The sequence below is a fragment of the Centroberyx affinis genome, unplaced genomic scaffold, assembly GCF_046629955.1.
Source record: "Centroberyx affinis isolate AG114_WGS23_722 - 3 ecotype Tasmania unplaced genomic scaffold, CSIRO-AGI_Caff_v1 ptg000367l_1, whole genome shotgun sequence".
NCBI lineage: Eukaryota > Metazoa > Chordata > Actinopteri > Beryciformes > Berycidae > Centroberyx > Centroberyx affinis.
In genome coordinates, this window is record NW_027279038.1 from 19365 (window position 1) to 39611 (window position 20247).

The 20247-nt window shown below is 40.4% G+C and overlaps 1 protein-coding gene across 1 annotated transcript; it reads left to right on the forward strand.

Annotated features, from left to right (window-relative positions):
* The first annotated feature begins 9880 nt into the window (after positions 1–9880).
* Positions 9881–14551, forward strand: mnx2b (motor neuron and pancreas homeobox 2b). Its single transcript, XM_071515767.1, has 3 exons — positions 9881–10313; positions 12371–12531; positions 14141–14551. The coding sequence occupies exons 1-3, from the start codon at positions 9881–9883 to the stop codon at positions 14549–14551; spliced, it is 1005 nt and encodes a 334-aa protein (XP_071371868.1).
* Positions 14552–20247: the final 5696 nt, after the last annotated feature.

The following is a 20247-nucleotide window of genomic DNA, read 5'->3' on the forward strand; positions in this document are numbered from 1 at the left end:
TGCTCCATATTACAACTTGCTGCCAAGGGTTAACTGGCCTGATAAATGGGATCAGCCGCACACACACTCACGCACACACACACACACACACACACACACGCAGAGACACCTGTCTTATAGAAATCTTGTAGAAAAGGAATGAGTAACACATGTAGGATACTAACAAAGACACAGATATAGTACAGAAACAGATGTATGCATTTATGCCATATTCTGTCTGCACACTGCAGGCATTCATCTGGCAGTCACTCTCTCTCTCTCTCTCTCTCTCTCTCTCACACACACACACACACACACACAATCAAGTTTTGCACAGGTTATATTTGTGAGATGGGAATTGAAAGAATCCTAAACGAGCACTCGTTAAGAGTTTGATTGGTCAGAAACCTTAAGGAAGGGGGCCTGGCAACACGACACTGAGTGGCTGCCAATAAATTTGAAACTACCTTCACGTTACATTTGAGATGATGTACCTGGCTCTGCTCTCAGAGCAGTTTGGTAAGTGCACTCATTTCCGCACTCATGTTTTCAATATTACTGGGAGTTTGGTCAATGGCATCCATCCATCCATCCATCTATCCATCCATCCATCCCTCCATCTATCCATCCATCCACTTATCCATCCATCCATCCGTCTGTCTATACTGTATGACTGTATGTCTGTCTATATATCTATCTATCTATCTATCTATCTATCTGTCTGTCTGTCTGTCTGTCTGTCTGTCTGTCTGTTTGTCTGTCTGTCGGTCTGTCTATCTGGCCATCTAGTCGGACCACGATAATGTAAGAAACAAAAATATATATCATTATCAAATGTCTATGCAAACTACATCAGTGTGAATTCTTGAATTGTATATGTAAAATATTTAATGACAACACCTGGGGGGTTCTGAAAGTCATTCCCATTTTAAAGGGTGCTTACTGTATGTTTCTGTCACTGTGGATATCAATAAGCCGTAAGGAGAAATTAGGAAATTGTCTTGTGTATCTGTCAAATTATAGAGGGCCCACTGATAATGCAGAATCCTCCTAATTTGGTAACCTTCATAAGGTCACTCCTTGTCAGTGTATGTGTGTGTGTGTGTGTGCGTGCACGCCCACTTGCGAGAGCACACTTCAATGAGCAAAAGTGTATTGAAGGGTGGTACGCCACCAGTGCGTGTTTTTTCATAAATCTTCTGTCTTAATCAAAGCGGAGGCCGTGTCCATTAATAACCCAGTGTGGTTGGCCTGATGACAGAACACAATGCACCTAATGGAACAATTTATTTCCATAATGCTGCATTGTCACTGCAAGCGCACAGCCTCAGGGAGGGGGGAAGCAGAGGAGCGCACAGGAGACAGAGTGGGTCCAAGAAAACGGAGAGGACAGTGAAGGAGGCTGACAGTAAAGCCCCATTCTGGGATTTTTGACTATCAGTTATGGGTATATTCATACTGATACGTGAATGGCAGGACTTGCAGACAGGAAAAAAACTTTCTGCAATTTCCATATCTATCTATCTATCCATCTATCTATCTATCTATTGATCTATCTATCTATCTATCTATCTATCTATCTATCTGATATTTCTACATTCATATTTCTAGTGTGTGGTATAGTGGCTGAGCTCTCTTTTTGTTTCTGTTTAGATTACAGACTGTCCCTTTAAGGGGAACATGAAAGATCTGAGATAAATAGACAACGTGAGTGAAGAAGAGTAAGGTGTAGGCTGCAGAGAGGAGAGAATAGGAGGTCTAATTAGTGAATGAAGTTTTGTGTCGGGCACAGTGTGAGACGGGGCAGCAGATTAATCACCTAGTGGCAGCTTCAGCCTCTCAGCTTGTCAGAACCTCTGACAGAATGGGCAATTATCGAATTGCTAATTCCTCAGTTAGCCCACTCTGGGCCCATCCCGCCTTGGCAGCTCTGAAACATTTCCTGAAACTCAACACAGCACATCTCAATGCAGAAGTGCACAAAACAGCAAATGGCATAGCCTAGCTGGTTATATTAGGGACAGAGCCAATAGGAGTGTTTGAACAACAAATGGAAATAAACTGTATTATATGAAGTTGTTTAAATATGCCATATATATATAGCATTTTGTGTTTCTCAAAATTAAGACATATGTTGCTACTTGTCTGCCCTATAGCTGTCCCTCCCTGTTTATGTTTTGAAGAGCAAGAAGAAGAGCCAATAACTGTCCTTAATAACAGTGAATATGCATTCTGAAGCTAAATTGAAACTATGCCATTGGAACAGTGGAACTGGAGTAAAATTGTGTATTACTTGCAAAGCAAAATGGTTCCTGTTTTGTGCCATAAAGCAATGTCACTTTGTGCTGTAAACCAATCCAACAGATTTCCTGCAAAATGCGACCTGGTGACACAATGTAAGATGCAGTGTAAAGGCCAGTATAAGAATGTTCTCAGCGATGGTCTTTACGGTAATTATGTTAAAGGAATAGTTAACCCAAAAATGTAAATTTTGTCATTGTCTACGCACCCTCATGCCAGCTGAAACACAGGTGAAATTGTGCACACATTTTCGAAAATGGCTGTAGTGAAGATTATGGTGTAAATAATGGTTGTTTTGTAATAATGTAATAATTTTAGGGTAATGTTTTGCCCTTTTTGGAACTTTAAAGAACTGGTCCCCACTGACTTCAGTTGTTTTTAGAGAAGGCTGCTATGGAGTTGTGCTGGCAACCTCCCTGTGTGTTATGTGGACAAACAAACTTCATCTGTGTTTCAGTTGGCATGAGGGTGAGTAGATAGTAACAGTCATTTTTGGGTGAACTATTCCTTTAATGTATCAAAAATTAATGTGGTAATGATTTGTTGATGTTAAAATGCTGTATGTAGCACCTTTAATTGTACTTCATGGAATTACACTAAATAAATTTCAAGAATGGGCACATCTGTATCAGCACTATATGAGCACAGGTTATCCTCAAAGTTTACCTGATTGTTCAACATCTTGTTCAACATCAGTGCAATTTTAATCCAAGTGCAATGGGAAATTTGTCCTCTGTAAGACTCCAAGATGTCTGTCGATGGCATTGCTTCTCCAGTCATTTGTGACAGGCTGAATAAATGATCTAGGCTTCCCACCAGGTTGAGCACATCTAGTTTATCAGGAGGAGGGGCAGCTTATTCGAACCAATTAGACACAACGACAAAGAGGGATGAGCTCTTTGACCTCTATACCCTTGTACCCGTAAACAGAGGAAATATAATGAACAAGGAGGGAGGAAAAAATTTGTGAATGAGGTAGAGGATTGTATTTGAAACCACTTCAAATTTGTCACTTAACCTTCCCTGCTAAAAACAAGCACAGGCTACATAACATCTGTCTCATGGGCTATCATGATCTTAAGAAAATCCTTTTACAGTAAATATCATTGTGTGATATGTGAGCTGTTATGTTACCAATGAAAAGCTGTTGAAAGTCAAGTAGTGTTAGCTTTAAATTACATAGTTCTAAATTGTTAACATAGCTCTAAATTGCTCCTCTCGTCATCTGTATCATATGCTGAGATGAGTCAAACATCTTAGCATAGTGAGGAGCAAGATCTGTGTACACATGTACTCTTGTGTGAATGTGAGGGTGTTTGACTGTTTTGGCTGCTTGTCACTTCATCAGAGCTCTGGTGCTCAAGGAGCCAGAGTGACCACACTTTGTCACACCTTTGGTGACATTTTGATCAATTGAAAGTCATCAAAATACGACACAATGCTATGATTTACCTCTTCGACAATTTCATAGATTGACAAATCTTAACAGCACTCCATTAGTCTATTGACAAAGTCTAGTGACTGATCAATTCATTTAAATTTTTGGAATATTGGCTCTGTGTCCTTACAGAAATGACCTGATAGTAGGCGGCACTATACTAGCATTTACCAGATAGTGATTTATTTGCTTAAAAGATTAGTCCACTGCATGATTTAAGTTGTTTTCCAAAAGTAATAGTCTATATGGCCCATCACATACTGCTCTCAATAACTCTAGTTTTCATTCATATCCTTTAGACCATTTGAGCAAAGCTACCTTGAATTTGTCCAAAAAGTCCAAACCCCTCCTCCGCCTCTCTCTTTCTCTCTCTCTCTCTCTCTCTCTCTCTCTCTCTCTCTCTCTCTCTCTCTCTCTCTCTCTCCTCTCATTACAGGTGGCTCTGCAGCTCTAGCTTCTCTATTGTGTATGATGTATGATTCTACCAATCTGTTCCCATCTTTACAACTCTCAATGGAATGGAACAATGGTGCAAACAAGGTTGCCTTTTGTGTGTGTGTGTGTGTGTGTGTGTGTGTGTGTGTGTGTGTGTGTGTGTGTGTGTGTGTGTGTGGTGCCAGTGTCAGTGTGTATATGATTAACTCCAAAAGAGCTAGGCGGGTCAACAACTACTCATGTCATCACTGAGGATTCCCATGGTAATTGCATATATACCATGGGGCAGTGGGAGCCTCAGTGATAACTGGATCAGACTTCAAGCACAGCAGTTGAAATGTGGTGGGAAGCGATGTGGAAACTGAAGAGTTGCTAGCATCAACAATCTTTTATCAGCAGGTTTGGCCACAACTGTCCTCCTTACAGCTGTTGATCCTTCAAAAAGGCCAGTGAAACTGTACTATCATCATGCTTCCTCTGTGTGTGTGTGTGTGTGTGTGTGTTTGGTTTGTGTATGTGTATGTGCGTGCGTCTTTTTTTCAGATTGGTACTTCGAAAAATGAACATGTTATCACTGATATTATCTGGTTGAATAAAAGTGAAAAAATAAATAAATAAATACCTGTCTGCTTCTTGCTCTCACTATCTTCCCTCTGTCTGTCTCCCTCTCCTTAGTAACCTTTGGTTAGTGTTAAGCGGTAAATTGAGCAATAAGAAGACATTAACCGAGTGCTAATGGCAGTGGGTGATTTCCTCACAGCGGAAAACATGGCAGAAAACACGCTATCATGGGCAATAACCCTCACCTTCAAAGTAGCAATTAGATACAGATTGAAATGTCAATTTAGAGATTGAAGTTCGGCTCACTGGGGAAAGAAAGACAGAAAGACACTGTGTATTTATAACAAGATGTAAAATTGAAACTGAATTGATCTGCCCATATCTGTGTAGTGTAAATCAAAGAGAGAGAGAGAGAGAGGGAAAGACTGACAGAGATCTTCAAAGTGTTTGATGGTTCTGAATATCCTCATAAGTGGCCGGATAATGCATGGTGGAGAGGGCCGGTGAGATAGCAGGGTGAAAGTAATGATGTCTTGTTGTGGCTGATAAGCCGTGTTTATCTTCTATCACCCATGGCTGTGCACAATGGGCCCCTTGTATGGTGGGACAGTAAAACACAGGGCTGTTAGATGGAAGGACCCATTAAATGGTCATAAAACTCACACCAGACTGGATTATGTTGAAAGGGAGCTTTTGTTACCAGTGTGGAAAAAATAAACAGGTGAGCTTTTAACTGTGAGAGAGGGGAAAGTCGCAAGGTTGGAATTTCCCAATTTAGATATAGATTGTTTCTCAGCAGACTCTGAACCTACACTGTGTTTTTTGTTCTAACTTTATTGTGGTTTATCAATTGTATCCACTTCATTAATCTGCCATATTTGATGAGCTGAGTTGATATATGAAATATGCAAGGCAGCTATTAAAAATAACCCTCCAAAAACTACTAAGTTATCCACTAAACTCTATATTTTTTAAATTATCCCCCCCCTGTTTATTGAAACATCTTGGAAATAAACTGTTAAAATTAACCTGAGCATTTTGATGATACAGCATTCAATTAGACCAAATTGCTTGACTTCTACTCTCAGCAAGCAACTGCATTTTCTTTTCATACACACCTGATGAGACAGAGAGAGAGAGAGAGAGAGAGGGGGAGAGAGACCAAGCAAAGTACACGGACATACAAAAGGAGATTCACATGCAGTGGGCTAGATGTCATATGGCAAAGCTCAATATTAGTTAATAAATGATGGGGACAGGGTATGAGAACTGAGAAGAGAGGTGAAACTCTTAATAAATTACCTTTATCTCCTTAATGAGCCGACATTAATTTGAGTCTCAAGGTCTGGCGGAAAGCAAGCTGATTTATCATCCGCCTCTAACGGTGTGAGAATTAGTCTAATTACCGGAGAGATGGAGAGCTGATTTTCACTTCATAGAAAGCCTATTGTGCACCCAAATCATTTATCAGAGCCATGGTCCGTACATTGTACGCCAAGCCTGGTGGGAAAACTCAGGTGCAGGTCCACGGCAGGTCCCATGACAGCCACAGGTGCACAGAGCCTGAAGAAAGAGAGGATACGAAAACATGCACGCACCACACACACACACACACACACACACACACACACACACACAGCAAAGAGAACCTGTAGGAATCGACATGTGTTCCATGTCTGGACAGTTATCACACACTCTCAAGTTAGGAAACAATTCAGACCGAACACTTAACCATAAATCAATAATCCTTATTATCACTGTCAGGAGAAAAACACAAATTTCCAAAATGTCAGCTTTTCAGGAAATAATAATAACAGCCTTGTTTTTAGCTTGGTGACAATGCATTTATTTATTTTTTTACATTATCCAGTGGGTATTGAAAGGGTTTCATAAGCCCAAGAGGTGGGAGAATTTTCTCCAACCTCCAGCATGTAAAACTTCAATTGAAGTGAAAACATGTTTGGAGGTTTTCACACCACAGACAACAGTTTTTATGTTTCATTGTTCCAAGTCTTGCAGGGTGTCGTTGTGTTTTAACATGATCTGAGCAATCGGTCTCACAAACTCTCGGAAGCTGCTGAAATCATTTTTTTTAATTTCAGCTCCTGAATGGTCCTTAGTCTTACCCATCAAAGACATGGAGGGTCTTATCAGTAGGTTGAATAAACCGCTGTGACCCAGAGGGAGTCAATAAAGTGCTGACTAGGCCAGTGACGAGCACAGTGAGCTCAAGAACGCACCTTGATGTGTTATACGACAGGGCAAGCTGTCTCAAAGCTGTGGTAATGATTGAAAAATATGCCTGTAATTGCTGATAAGCCCTTTAATGTTTCAGTAAACTCCCGTTGGCCACTAAGTTTACTGACGCAGAATTTATTGATAAACTTTGACTTTGTAGTGCAACGGCAACAGCCTGCGGTCTCTTTGATCCAATTGTCCTGCTGTGAAGGGTGTACACTGCGCTTTGTGTGTGTGTGTTTTAAGTGTGTGTGTGTGTGCATGTGTGTGAGTGTGTGTAAGAGAGGAAGGGAATGGGGTAACGAGAGTTAAGGATAAATTAATGCTTTTCTGAAATTATAATTCAGTTTGTTTAAGGGTGGTTATTTACCTTATGGTGGTCATGGCTGGCATAGTGTATCCAACTTTATATTTACCACTGCAGCACTAGGTGACCTGACCTCTGACCTCTGGAGGGGAGCAAGAGAAAAGAAAATGTCCCTAAGGGGATCAGTACAATACATTTTTTTCACACCACAGGTTTGCCATAGGACGAAGGAACGAAGGGTGTACACTGCGCTTTGTGTGTTTGTATTCAGCAAAGGTTTTAAGTGTGTGTGTGTGTGTGTGTGTGTGTGCATGTGGAGACAAGTAGAGCAATGACTGATGACTGACAACATAATATAAGTCTAAATTTGGTGTCGGTCTAAATCAGGTGTCGGTCACCCAACTATTTTGCACAGATGAAAACATCCTAGGAACATTGCTCTTAAAAGCTCCCCTGATTTTAATTTGTTTTTTTAGATATTAGACGTTTTGCTCTCCATTATAATGATAAAAACAAGATTAAATTTGGACTCACTAAGGCCATGGTATGGCCAAAGTGCACATAGGCCTAGCTATACCCAGTTGACGCCCATTTGATCTCTGAAGCAGACTCAAGGAGAATGGCAGTGTGCAAAGCGCTGCTCACTCCAAGGGAGCTGACACTGGAAGCAACAGAGCAATTTCAGGCATTGATTCAATTTAATTTGTGCGCCTCTGTCAACAGGCGTGGATGACGGATTTACCCACGGCTTGGCTACTTAAATTACTTTCAAATCATAAAGGCAAGGAAACGAGGCTAGGGGGGAAGAGGTTGAGAGAAACAGGCAGAAAGCACCACTGGCTTCCCTGGAGCAAATTACCTCTATATCAGAGCCAGCGACAGGCGGTAATCTGCCTGATAGGGAGCTGAGGGTGAGAGACATAGGGAGGGAGAGAGAGAGGGGCGGGCCTGCAGGAGTGTGTCACCGCTCCAATCTTCTCGAGGTCAGACATAACAACACAGACACACACACAAACACACACACACCATATCGAGAGTGGGGGTCTTGAAAAGATCCCCCCATTTAAGTGTTTTATTCATCTCCTCAGAATGGATTTCAATTTCTTGAGATATAATTTAGTGCTTTTTGGATTAGGGCTAGAGTTAGAGTTTGGATTAGGCTGTTGCCCCCTGGAGATGTTCACTTCTACATTCTACAGACATGATTTCATAGGATAATTGTTAATAATTAACAATCAATTGTTTGATAGAATAATTGTTTGTGTAGCCATCACAAACAGCACCATATCCTGTACGTCATTTTCTTGATTCACGTTTTAACAAAGATACAACAAACAAACATAACATTATCTAATCCTATATCACAAAGATTTACACACACCTTTATTAGGCTTTATCCATTGTTCAGTGAAACAACAATGAAAGACAATAGGCCTCTTGCATTTGCACACCTTGCATTTCATCTTTGCAAGCAATTGGCAGGCATGCAGCCAGAGTCAGAGATTCTGTTTCAGCTCATTCTGTAGCCTTTTTTATACTGAAGGTCTATAAGAAAATGCCATAAGTTCACATTAAGCAAAAGGCCAATTAACTTATAGCCCTCCATGCCAAATCATTACACTTTTATATGGTTTGTGTGCAATTCTTGCTCGTAAAATTTAATGACATTAGTATGGCCTTGGTATGAGAATGAAGCAAGCCATTAATATTACTGATCTAAATATAGGCTGTAATATTTTTTTCTGATCCTCACCCAGTCAGTCACAGACAAACCCAATAACATTAAGCCTGCATTGAAAAACAGCCAATGTTTGGTGCTAAGGTATGGAGGCTGTTTGCACCAGTAATAATTAGTTTGGACAATCAAGCAGCATATATAATTCTTAGTTTATTGCAAGGTAGTTGCAATCTGTGGTAAGTAACAGGAGAGAACAGGGGAGCTGGCAATAAGATAGATACTGAAAATACAATTGCCTAATCTTCTAATGTACCTCAGAGCTTTGATGCAGTTGAAGGTGTTTGCAGGCGGGACAAGGGTTGGACATTACCTCACTCAGAATGCTTTCTGGGGGGAGAAACGAGCGAGTAATTAGCTGATTAGAGGCCCGTCAGAGCAGCTCCGCTCCAGCCAATCCCATCTCACACAGGCCGACAGGGGTGGAGAATGGACGGCTGATGGAGTGAAGCACATACCTCTGTAGTTTGTTAACTTACTATTAAACACCAGGAGGGACGCAATCCTGCAACCTGCCAGTTACTATCCATAGATAGCATAGACTCGAGGAAATAGGCTACATGGAAGGTTGTAGGCTATAGCATCCAAACCCCTTATAAATTAGGCTTGGCGTGTTCAAATTAGCTTATGTTTTCTTGGAATAACGTGTCAGTTGTTACGCTATCAGTTGATAATGTATTAGTCTGATTGCTTATTTTATCAGCCTATATAAGGGTTGTGCTGATACGTTCAGACAGGACGTTTATAAGAAGATAAGGAGGGACATATGAGTCCGTGACTGGAGGTAGATCCGCTGTCTCTGCGCGCTGACGCAAGGCACAGGTGCGCATCCGTAAGGTTTTGTTTGAGCAAGTCTCCTCCTGTACTCCTCCTGAGAAAAGCCGTCATGGAGAAATCGAAAAACTTCAGAATTGACGCCCTGCTTGCTGATGAGACCAACCGGGGCAACCGAGACCTCTCTCCGGGTCTGAGCAGCGACAGCCCCGCGGGAAGCCCCGTGTCCTGCAGGCGTGCGGACACCCCATCTCCCCGGGCCGCACAACTTCAGACCGGAATAATACCCAAACCGGGTCTTCTAAATCTCCCGCATCCAGGACTCGCTTCACTGCCCCAAGGGGCAATTCCAGGCATGTATCCTGCCCCCATGTACCCATTATCGGCTCTGGGTGGCCAGCACCCTGCCTTTGCATACACCGGTTTCACACAACTAACACAGCCGTATCCAGAGCACCTGAAGGCGGCTGCCATGGCAGGATCTCTCCCTCTGGAGCACTGGATCCGGGCTGGGATCATGATGCCGCGGCTTCCAGACTACAGCTGTAAGTAGCCAATTGGTCTTATTTAAAAAAAAATTAAATACGTTTTTTTAGGGGCCACAGTTATTCAAACTATTCATTCAAATAAAAAAATATTTAAAAATTAATGTAGGTATATTTCAGGTGACAAAGTTAAATTGGCCTCTTTGGATCTAACTGGTTCCATAATGCAACTATATTTAGGCCTATTTCTCCATAGATAGGCCCAAGCCTATCACTTACAAATATCCTAATGTATCTTCCGACAGCTTATCGTTTTTTACAGGAAGACAGAGGATTGTTTAGCCTAATCAGACCATTTTCTTAAGAACTATACCGCCGAGGTGTTGTAAAATCACTGAACACACACACGCACTCGCGCGCGCGTGCACACACACACACACACACACACACACACACACACACATACACGAATTAAATTGGGTTAATTTTTGACTGAACCCGAGTTAGCCACAATCAAATACATTTTGAGAATATGCAAAGACCATTCAGGCCATTCTTTATTAAGATATCATTATTATCATTATTATTCTTATTCTTATTCTTATTCTTATTATTATTATTATTATTAGCCTATTATTATTATTATTATGACTTGCTACTAGGCTATTATTATTGTTATTATTATTATCATCATCATCATAATTTTTCTAAGATAATAAAATTCATTAAAGTATTTGTATAGCCTAGGTATCATATATTGTAGCCTTTTCTTCAGAATTACAGACTACAGCTTGCCTTATTTAATTTCTAGTATTTGAAATACTTTTTTTCCCTCATGACTAGATTAGGGAGTCCGAGATAAATTAGCCTGTCAACAATGCTGAAAAAAGTTCCACCAGCTTTATACTTCAATCAGCCGAAGTGTTCGGTGACAATAGGCCTATATATAGGCTAGTCTAAATGACATAATTGAACAGCCTAGGCTATAATTATAATTTATAGCCTATTTTTGGAAGCAGGCTTTCCAAGCCCTGCTTACTCTAATATTTTATTCAAAGAGAAGGCCAAACAGGCGATATTTTACTATTTTATGTGGAGGCATACTTTGTCTTTGTCCTGTACCCTGGCCTCGGTTTACTGCTTATCTGTATGTCATGTTTTAATTTTGGCCTATTTATTTCTCTATAAACGCCAACCCGATGAAAATTGTCTTTGTGTGACGAAGAAACTATAAACAAACACCTAAAACGTTCTGTAGTTCATCAATAAAATCCCAAAAGCCTTCATTGAATTTTCATTAAGTTAATGGCATGCCCGTGTTTTTATGGCCCCCGCGCCCGCTTCTGCCGTGTCCCCCCGTCAACAATAAACTGGAGTAAAGCTATTATAGTTAATGATGGCCAGAGAGTGCGGGCATATGTGTGCGTGTTCCCTCCCACAAAATTATATTGAACTTCCTATGTCCTTGGTATTATATATAAATAAGACAATTGACAGTCTCAGACCAAACCCTTTGAGGCTCATCTGCCATAAGGCTTGGGAATTTTCTATCTTCCTAAATGGGCCAACATCCCAAATAGGTTGTAGTTTAGAAAAACACAGATTTTTACCCAGACAAAAAAAGAACACTGATTTCCAAGAAACCAATGCATAGTTTCTATATAATTGGAAGAAACTGCTTTGCAAAGTATGATAAATCCATTATATATCAACTAAGAGTTGATATATAAAGAGTTGAGCTGTCGTAAAATAACTGTAAGACTGTATTTGTATTTTTTTTGTATTTGTATACTTTATTATCCCTGTGGGGAAATTTGTCCTCTGCATTTGACCCATTCTATACACACACTAGGAGCAGTGGGCAGCCGCAGTACAGCGCCCAGGGACCAACTCCAGTTCTTTTACATGTTACATGTTACAAACACGGGGAGACCATGCAAACTCCACACAGAAAGGACCTGGGACAGACCGGGGTTCAAACCCAGGACCTTCTTGCTGTGAGGCAACAGTGCCACAGTAACCACTGAGCCACCGTGCCGCCTATCCGCTTACATGTGGACATGAAGCTGCAGATCCAGGTCCAGCTGTCTCACTCTCCTCCCTCCTGTTTCCTCCAGCCGCCCCTCAGTCCGGTCTGCTGGGGAAATGCCGGAGACCCAGGACCGCCTTCACTAGTCAGCAGCTGCTGGAGCTGGAGAACCAGTTCAAACTCAACAAGTACCTGTCCAGACCCAAACGCTTTGAAGTGGCCACCTCGCTCATGCTGACTGAAACACAGGTAGGAGACACAGTCGGAGCAGAGGCATAGCTGTTTCACTTTTCAAGGTGGAAGTAATCGTCCATCAACTGGTTTTAATTTCAAGGTGAAATTAATCTTAAATCATAGAGACAAGAAAACATTACACTTTATGCTCCAAAACACCTTTATTTACTGAAAAAAAAGTTATGTCCTCTTTAGCCTCTTCATCTGATCTCAAAGTGAATACACTGCCACTATATAGGTCAGCAAGTAATAAAAACACACCCACCCAATGTCAAAACAACATGTTTGTATTGGACAAATGGCTTTTAACTCAGACTTACCTCCGATGACTAAGGGCACCTTTGTGGATATAACTCCCAGAGGTAGCAGACCTTATGGCCATTGCACTGCAGTGAAGTGTCACTGTGAGATGTTCAATTCAGAAACCCCTATTCTGGGAAACTGCACTGGATGAAAGTATTCATTAATTGCTCAACCAAATGTTGCAGACATGCTTAAATTTCCATGTGGGCTTACATATGGATTCAGCAAAGCGAGCGCCGAAGGCAAGGATGTCTGAACTTTAGAGTAGTAAAAGACCAAAGAAGTCCTGTAGCAGTACACTTTGAACAAGAGACACATGCCTCCACTTTACATTCTATCAATTAAGCAATACCACCAAGAAGTGGCAGCAATATAAACAATCTCTGCCTCTGCCAAGAACTGACCAGACTATCTCCCCAAAAACTGACTGAGGACTCCAGTGCGCATCCCTTCCTCTTGTGACTCTCTAAAATTTGGTGTTGTAGGATTTGATGTTGAATGTTGTTCCACTGTTGCAAATGTACGTGCTAGTTTTTTCTGTTTATTTTCTGTTCAAGCAAAATATTCTGTTAGTTTCTAATGTGGAATTATTTTACCATGGATTTGATTATAGTGATCTACTTTCAAATGTTTATGCATTTGTAAAGATTGTATGCAATAGGTTGTTGGGGTTTTTTCACAGCACACCACCAAAGGATTCACACATATTTTCATCTGTGCAATGTTTTGACATAGGGAGGATGTGTTTCTATAACTGGATGTCCCATTATAGGTGCAGTGTATAGGCATTAATCTTAATAGAATAGAGTAGAAACAATGTCTTTTTAAATTAATTATTAAGTATTTTGGAGTAAAGTTCAAGTTAATTTCAAGATCATTTATTTATAGCCGTTCATCATATGCATGTCTAATGCATGCATGTGTAATACAGTATGAACAGTATGTAAAGAGTTGCAGGTTCTGCTCTTTTTCTTGAGTTGGATTTTACTCAAGCCAGCAATGGAGACAAGATGTCTGCACTTCTGACAAAAAACACACCAGCTTTGCTTCCAATGGGAGAAGAAAAAAGGGAATCTTCAAGGCTGAGAGGAGAAATTGTAACTTGGCACCAAAAATCATTTAAAAAGCAAAACAAACTTGCAGGTTTTAGAATGACTTGTGCTCTAGTGTTGCATTGTGTTGCAAATTGCAGGTTGTTGTTTTTTTTGGCTGGTGTAATAGCAGAAAATGTGTGTTCAAATCTACACACACACACTGAATTGATCCTATAGCCCTGACCAACTTTTGACCACATTTTCTTTGCTCTCTCGTCTCTCTCCAGGTCAAAATCTGGTTCCAGAATCGGAGAATGAAATGGAAGCGCAGTCGCAAGGCCAAAGAGCAGGCCAGCGCCTCGGCACAGTCTGAGGCAGAGCGGCAACGCAGCGGGGGCAAAGCAGCCACCGACAAATCAGATGAGAGCAGGCGGCCCGTTAATCCAGACGACAGAGGGATAGATCTGGAATTGGAGGAGGGAGAGGAGGAGGAAGACGAAGAGGAAGAGGAGGAGGAGGAGGAGGAGGCCCAGCGTGGTTTTCCTGTTACTATGGCTGGCGGTGTCGGGTTGCCACGATCCACAGACTTCTTGCAGCGCACCGCAGACCTTGGTTACAATCCCCACAGCCCTTTCTCTGATGATGAGCTGGAGGGGGTGCAAGTAGGGAGTGACAGGAAGATAGGGGCGGGATTGTGAGAAGACAGTTTGCACCCAGGAAACGCTGGTTTGCTTTCCTTTTGTGTCAGACACTGTAGGACATTAAGAAACTCTGGTGTGCTCACTAGAAAAGACAAAAAAGTGACAATTTCCAAACCTAAAGATCTTTCTTTGGTGTGAACTATGTGTGATGGTCTGCCATGTGATGTTTGTGTGTTCCAGTTGGGACAAGGTTGAATCTGTTCCTATTTGTAATAGGATCACAAACCTACATTGTTATGTATAGCTACCAAATGCACTGTTTTGCTCTACATTTCCCAGAGCAAGCTATACAGTTACACACAAACACACACACACTCACACACTCACAGGATCATCACATAAATACATAAACTGTCTCTGAATAATATAATTTCTCAGTACTGTACATTTATTTCATAGCATGACAAAAAAGGTGCTGCTTTTCCCCCCAAATTTAGCTGTTTTCATGCCATCACCTTCGGGTCATCTTGTCTTGACTCCGCCCACTGACAGCTGAAGCTCCGCCCCTTGGACATACATGACTGAAGGATGTGAACTAATAAGCCAAGCGCACTGTAATGCGTTCTGCATCAGACAGCGTGAGAATGTAGGTGCCGGCCTCCACTGCACCAGTGGAACCCAACAGAGACAAAGTTCTGCGCCATGAGGACAGAAATGTGAAAGAGTTGAACAAACTGTGTGACGCTGTGATTGAAACCAACAAAACACGCCGAGTAACATCAGCTGTTCTGGATGTTTGTGGGCACAGACTTTGCAGAACATCTCACAAACTATCTATTTTGTGCATTTTATGTGAATATTGATGTGATGTTGGACTCAGTTGGTTTTTGTTCTCAATGATGATGACGTTTATGGATTTGTTCTTGTTACTTAACATGTAAATGCATCTAATTTATTTGAATGAAGAGGTGATTGCAAAGGGGAATCGTAAATGTATTTATCTGGAACTTATTTGTGGTGTAACTGTGAAATAAAAAGGAAGTGAAAAAGAAATAAAAAATAATTGCAAAATGTATACATTTTGTATGTATGTATTTTTTTGACTATTGTTCCTCGTTACCACTGCAGTATAGTGTCAGTGCCAAGTAGTAGTAGTACTACAGCTACAACTATAACGTGAAGACATAAAAGTTATAATGGGAAACAGCATGAAAAGGGGGCAAACTGCTTGATGACACCCAAGATCAAGCCAACTCTCCCACAAGGTGAAAAATGTGACAGATTCTTTGGACAGGTTGAATGCTTTTCCTTCAAATGAGGGATGGTACTATAATAGAGGTGTGAGGGGGAGAACAAAATAAATAAAAAAAACATGTAAAAATTACATATAAAATGTCCTATAAGACAACCTTGTGAGTTGTGTACATGAGATTGAAGGGAAGAGCGTAAAGGTCCACCTGGAAATCTCACTCATATGGTAATTTCGCCCAAATTTTCACTTATACATAATGGAAAATCTTTGTCTTTTTTGTCTCAATCTCCTTCAACTCCCCCATCTGCTTTTAGGGCCACCTTGTTGTTTCTGATAGAGGATTGCGAAGCAACAGCACATCCATGGTAAACCCTGAGTTCACAGTTTTAATTTATGACCAAGGCTCTCAGATATTAATTACTTGGGTTGGGTTTACTGATAGCCAAATAATTAAGTTAATGAAGGGGGTGTAAAGCAATCAACACCTGATGGTGATGTCACACGGGCCCACTTTAATTTCCAGGAGAAACAGGATGATGAGTGTGTGTAGCCGAAGTGGGGCGTTTTATTGGGCACCCATGTAAGGGCCGTGATTAAATAGCAGACTGGAGGACATACGGTATGTGGTATAACTTTTCCCCTCCCCAGACCACAGCCACATATTTATATAGTGATTAAATGTATTCTTAACTGGCTGGACAGACACTGGCTTGTCTTGTGAAAGAAACCAAGACAGAGTTGTATATAATTGGAAGTGCCTTTAAGCACTGATGTGTTTTGTAGAGGGGGGTTTGCTGTAGTTGCAGGCAGACGCTGCATGCTATAGTGGATGCTGCCATACAACAATTTGGAACTGAAGGAATTCTCATGGTTACTATTGTAACCATGAGATATATTAAATATATATATATATAAATATATTCATTTTTCTCAATAAATGTATTTGTATGTGAACACTCTAAACAATCATTTTAGCAAGTATTTCATTCACAGATAATGTCATCACATTTCCATGAGAAAAATTATCAACCTGTTATGTGCAGAATAATGTAGATTTTAAGCAGGATTGATAACTTTCACTTGACCAAATCAATTTACAGCTGAAAAGGGAGACAAGTGAATTTGTAGTATAGAGAATGAACCACATTACACAGGCTTATAGTAAATTCTGTGCTGTGGTTATCTGTCAGTATCTATCAGTAAGGTTTCTTCATATATGATTCTGATAGTGAATTGTCTCACAGGTGTAATTTATAGCTGCATGGGCATCAAGCCAAGAATAGTGTATTTCTTAAACAGGCAATGCACTTTTTCCAAGATATTTGATTGACCAATTTCAAGTTTCATACTAATCTGTGAGATCTATGAGGTTTCCTTGTTTTCTTGCAGGTGTGGACATTTCCAATGTCTTTAATGTAACATGTGGTATTATTTGAATCACTGAAAATTCATGCAAATCAAATCACTCACATATTCATCACAGTATATGACTGTAGTGAAAACACTCGATTAAACTGAGTGGAAATGCAAAAAATTTACGAGCACTATAAATATTTAAATGATAAAAATAGCAATTTGTGTGTTAGAAACAATCCATTTTCTCATCATTAAAGTCATATTTCTGTCTGATTTCACATTTGATCATCAACTGTGCAGTCTAATTCAATGGAAATTTCAATTGAAAAAAAAAAAATCTTGAGCAAGGACTTAATCCATGTCTCACCATTTATGGGAACTGGGCAAGCAAAATCCACACAATTACAACTGGTCAGGAGACACCACTTTGATTGGAGATATGGGGCTAAACGTGGCATGCAGCCATTTGTGTGACTGTAAAAGCTTCATCCAGGCTAGTCAAGGCCTGCAGACAGAAAGCTGCTCTTACAAACCCAAACTACAGGGTCAAATCCCCTGTTCAAACCACGGAATCAAAGTTACAAGGATATATGTTTGAATTAGAGGACGTAAAAGGAGTCTTCACTGAACTTTTAGCCATGATTTAATAGGGGTGAACTGAATACATAATAGCCTAGGCTACGCTTGCAGGCTAAATGCCTACCAAACTGCAGCTTTTAATTTGGCTGATGAAAAATCATGTGAATCAATAGGAGCTCATTTAGTTGTGTGACTTGTCAGCTGTATGACAAATGCCATTTGGCCTGTTTTATGGCTCAGGCCCTTTCTGACACAGTACAGAAATCATAGCTAATTGATAAGGCAGTGGAGCAATATATGGAGATCATTGATTCCGTTTCTCGATTCTAATTTAATCTGAATACACCTGTCATGCTGATTAAAAATTCTCTGCATAAATTCCAGCTACTGGTGATAACGCTGTCAGTTTTCTCAGCAGCCGGCCTGACGGAAATGCTGACGGCCTTATACCTCTTTCTTTTTTTAAACCAATAATGCAATCACCCGATATTGAGTGAGCCTGTGTCTTTCTATAAAAAATGTTGCACTATCTATTGCTGTGTAACAATCATTCAAGTCACCCCCGAGATGTCAGCAGTCCTCAAACACAAAGTGTTTACCAGAAAACCCCCCATTTTCATAGTTAAATAAATAAATAAATCGCCCTCTTTTTTTTACTTTGTTGGATTATAAATCAGGGACAATAACTTAAGCGGCACGACCCCTTAAAATATTTACACCCTGTAGTTTAATCAATCAGCAAAATGTCGGGCTCATTACGGAAATATGAACAGATTGTCCGATCTTTTAACGTAATCACACGTATTGGTTTAGGTTTCCCCCGGCCCTGTCCTGTCACTTAACTAATGGGTAAGTAAGGGAGTGAGTGACGGGGCCCTATAAATTCACATCTGTCCGACTTAAAACGCTGTTCCAAAGCATGAAAAAGGCCAAGTTTTCGCCAATAAAGTTTATTGAAAAGGCGTGGCCGGGGAATGTATTCATGAGCGTCATTTATTGTTGCAGGAAATGTATGTTACAGGTGTTTACCGAGGCAATGATCATAACGAAGTTCTCGGTCCCAATGTCACTGTCTCCTTGGTGCAGCCTAACATTCATGATGCCTGTTTGTGATCAGGAAAGGAAACCACTGACTAGATTTATCCTGCAGCAAACAAAAGCTGATAAATGCATTTAGGCTATACTGTAAATTCATTTAATCTAAAAAAGATTAGGTTATTGCACAAAAAAACATTGTTTGAGACCTGAGAATGGTCTAAGTTTGTAAAAATGTGGATTTATTATAGGCTTTTTATTAGGCTATAATAAGAAAGCGTTATTTAAAGTGCGTCAGTTGTGCAGCGAAAACGGATTTAAATATTAGGAATCAGCAAAACATGCACAGGAATGAAGTCCTACAAAACTGTAAGGCTATGGGACACAAATAACAGTGGTAGGCTATAGTCCTTTACGTTTTCCAAGGTACGGATTATAGGCCTATGTGGAGAAAAATATGGAGCTATGAAACTTGTCTAATGTACAAATATCCATAGAAACAAGTGGGAGAGAAGTAATCACTTAAAACATTCATTTAGACATTGTATTCCATCATTTGTTTTGTGATTGATTGTTGATTAGTTAGATTTGGGTAGGTTTTTTTCTTTGTACATTCCTTGGAGACATGCTTTTGTGATGAAGGGCCATATAAATAAGCCTGAGTTGACTTGATATAATACAGATACTGAGAGGGAATGACCATCAGTGGACGTGGTCCAGATCTGCCCTCTTGTGGCAAAGGAAGAAACTTTGCCTGCCTCGTTTCTTAGGAGAGTTGAAGAGATTTATGGACACATGGACACACAAACAAAAAGACAGACAGACAGAGAGAGGCGGAGGCTTGTGAATATCTTGAGATAAATAACATTGCAGTGAGTGTGAAAAGATGATGGTAGGTAGATAGACCAGGGAGTGTCCTTTCTATCCATCCAGTCTCTCTCTCTTCTCTCAAATAAAACAGTAAAACCTTTGCACGAATCATTAATTAATACTAGAACAAACACTGTAAGAAATAGCCTAACACATCGTAGATAGTTTGCTGTATTTTCTGTAGGATTTGCTGTATTTTCTCTCATCTTCGACGTTTCAAACTGTGCTTCAGACCTGATGTTTAATCACTGGACAGCCTAATGTCTTTGAACTTGTTTGTGTGTAAACTACACTTGCATGTTATAGGGTTATACCGATATAGCCTACTGGTTTGCCGATAACCGGCTTTTAGGCTAAATTTCAGATATGGACCTGCATGTTTTCCACTGCAGATATGACGGCGGTTCCTCTTACAGTTACATCAAAACAGTCTGACATTTTATTTTATTTGCACATGTTATTTTTGCATTTCGTAGTTTCATAATGTTTTAGCACATTATTAATTGAAGGCAGTAGCCTACCTAGGAGTTTCCTGTGCCATTGAATCAATGGGATGTGTCACCCCTAACTGCTTACCATAAAAGGCTTTGGATTTCAATGGAGAGTTGTAGTGTCCCATGATGGTCTAAATGCTTTTCCACCCTGACAAGGAATAAAAGTC

What these genes read in the sequence shown, in the direction of transcription:
- mnx2b (XM_071515767.1), top strand. Translation starts at nt 9,881, where the DNA reads ATGGAGAAATCGAAAAACTTCAGAATTGACGCCCTGCTTGCTGATGAG. An exon ending in GCGGCTTCCAGACTACAGCT is followed by an intron (nt 10,314 to 12,370) that starts GTAAGTAGCCAA and finishes TGTTTCCTCCAG; the next exon opens with CCGCCCCTCAGTCCGGTCTG. An exon ending in TCATGCTGACTGAAACACAG is followed by an intron (nt 12,532 to 14,140) that starts GTAGGAGACACA and finishes GTCTCTCTCCAG; the next exon opens with GTCAAAATCTGGTTCCAGAA.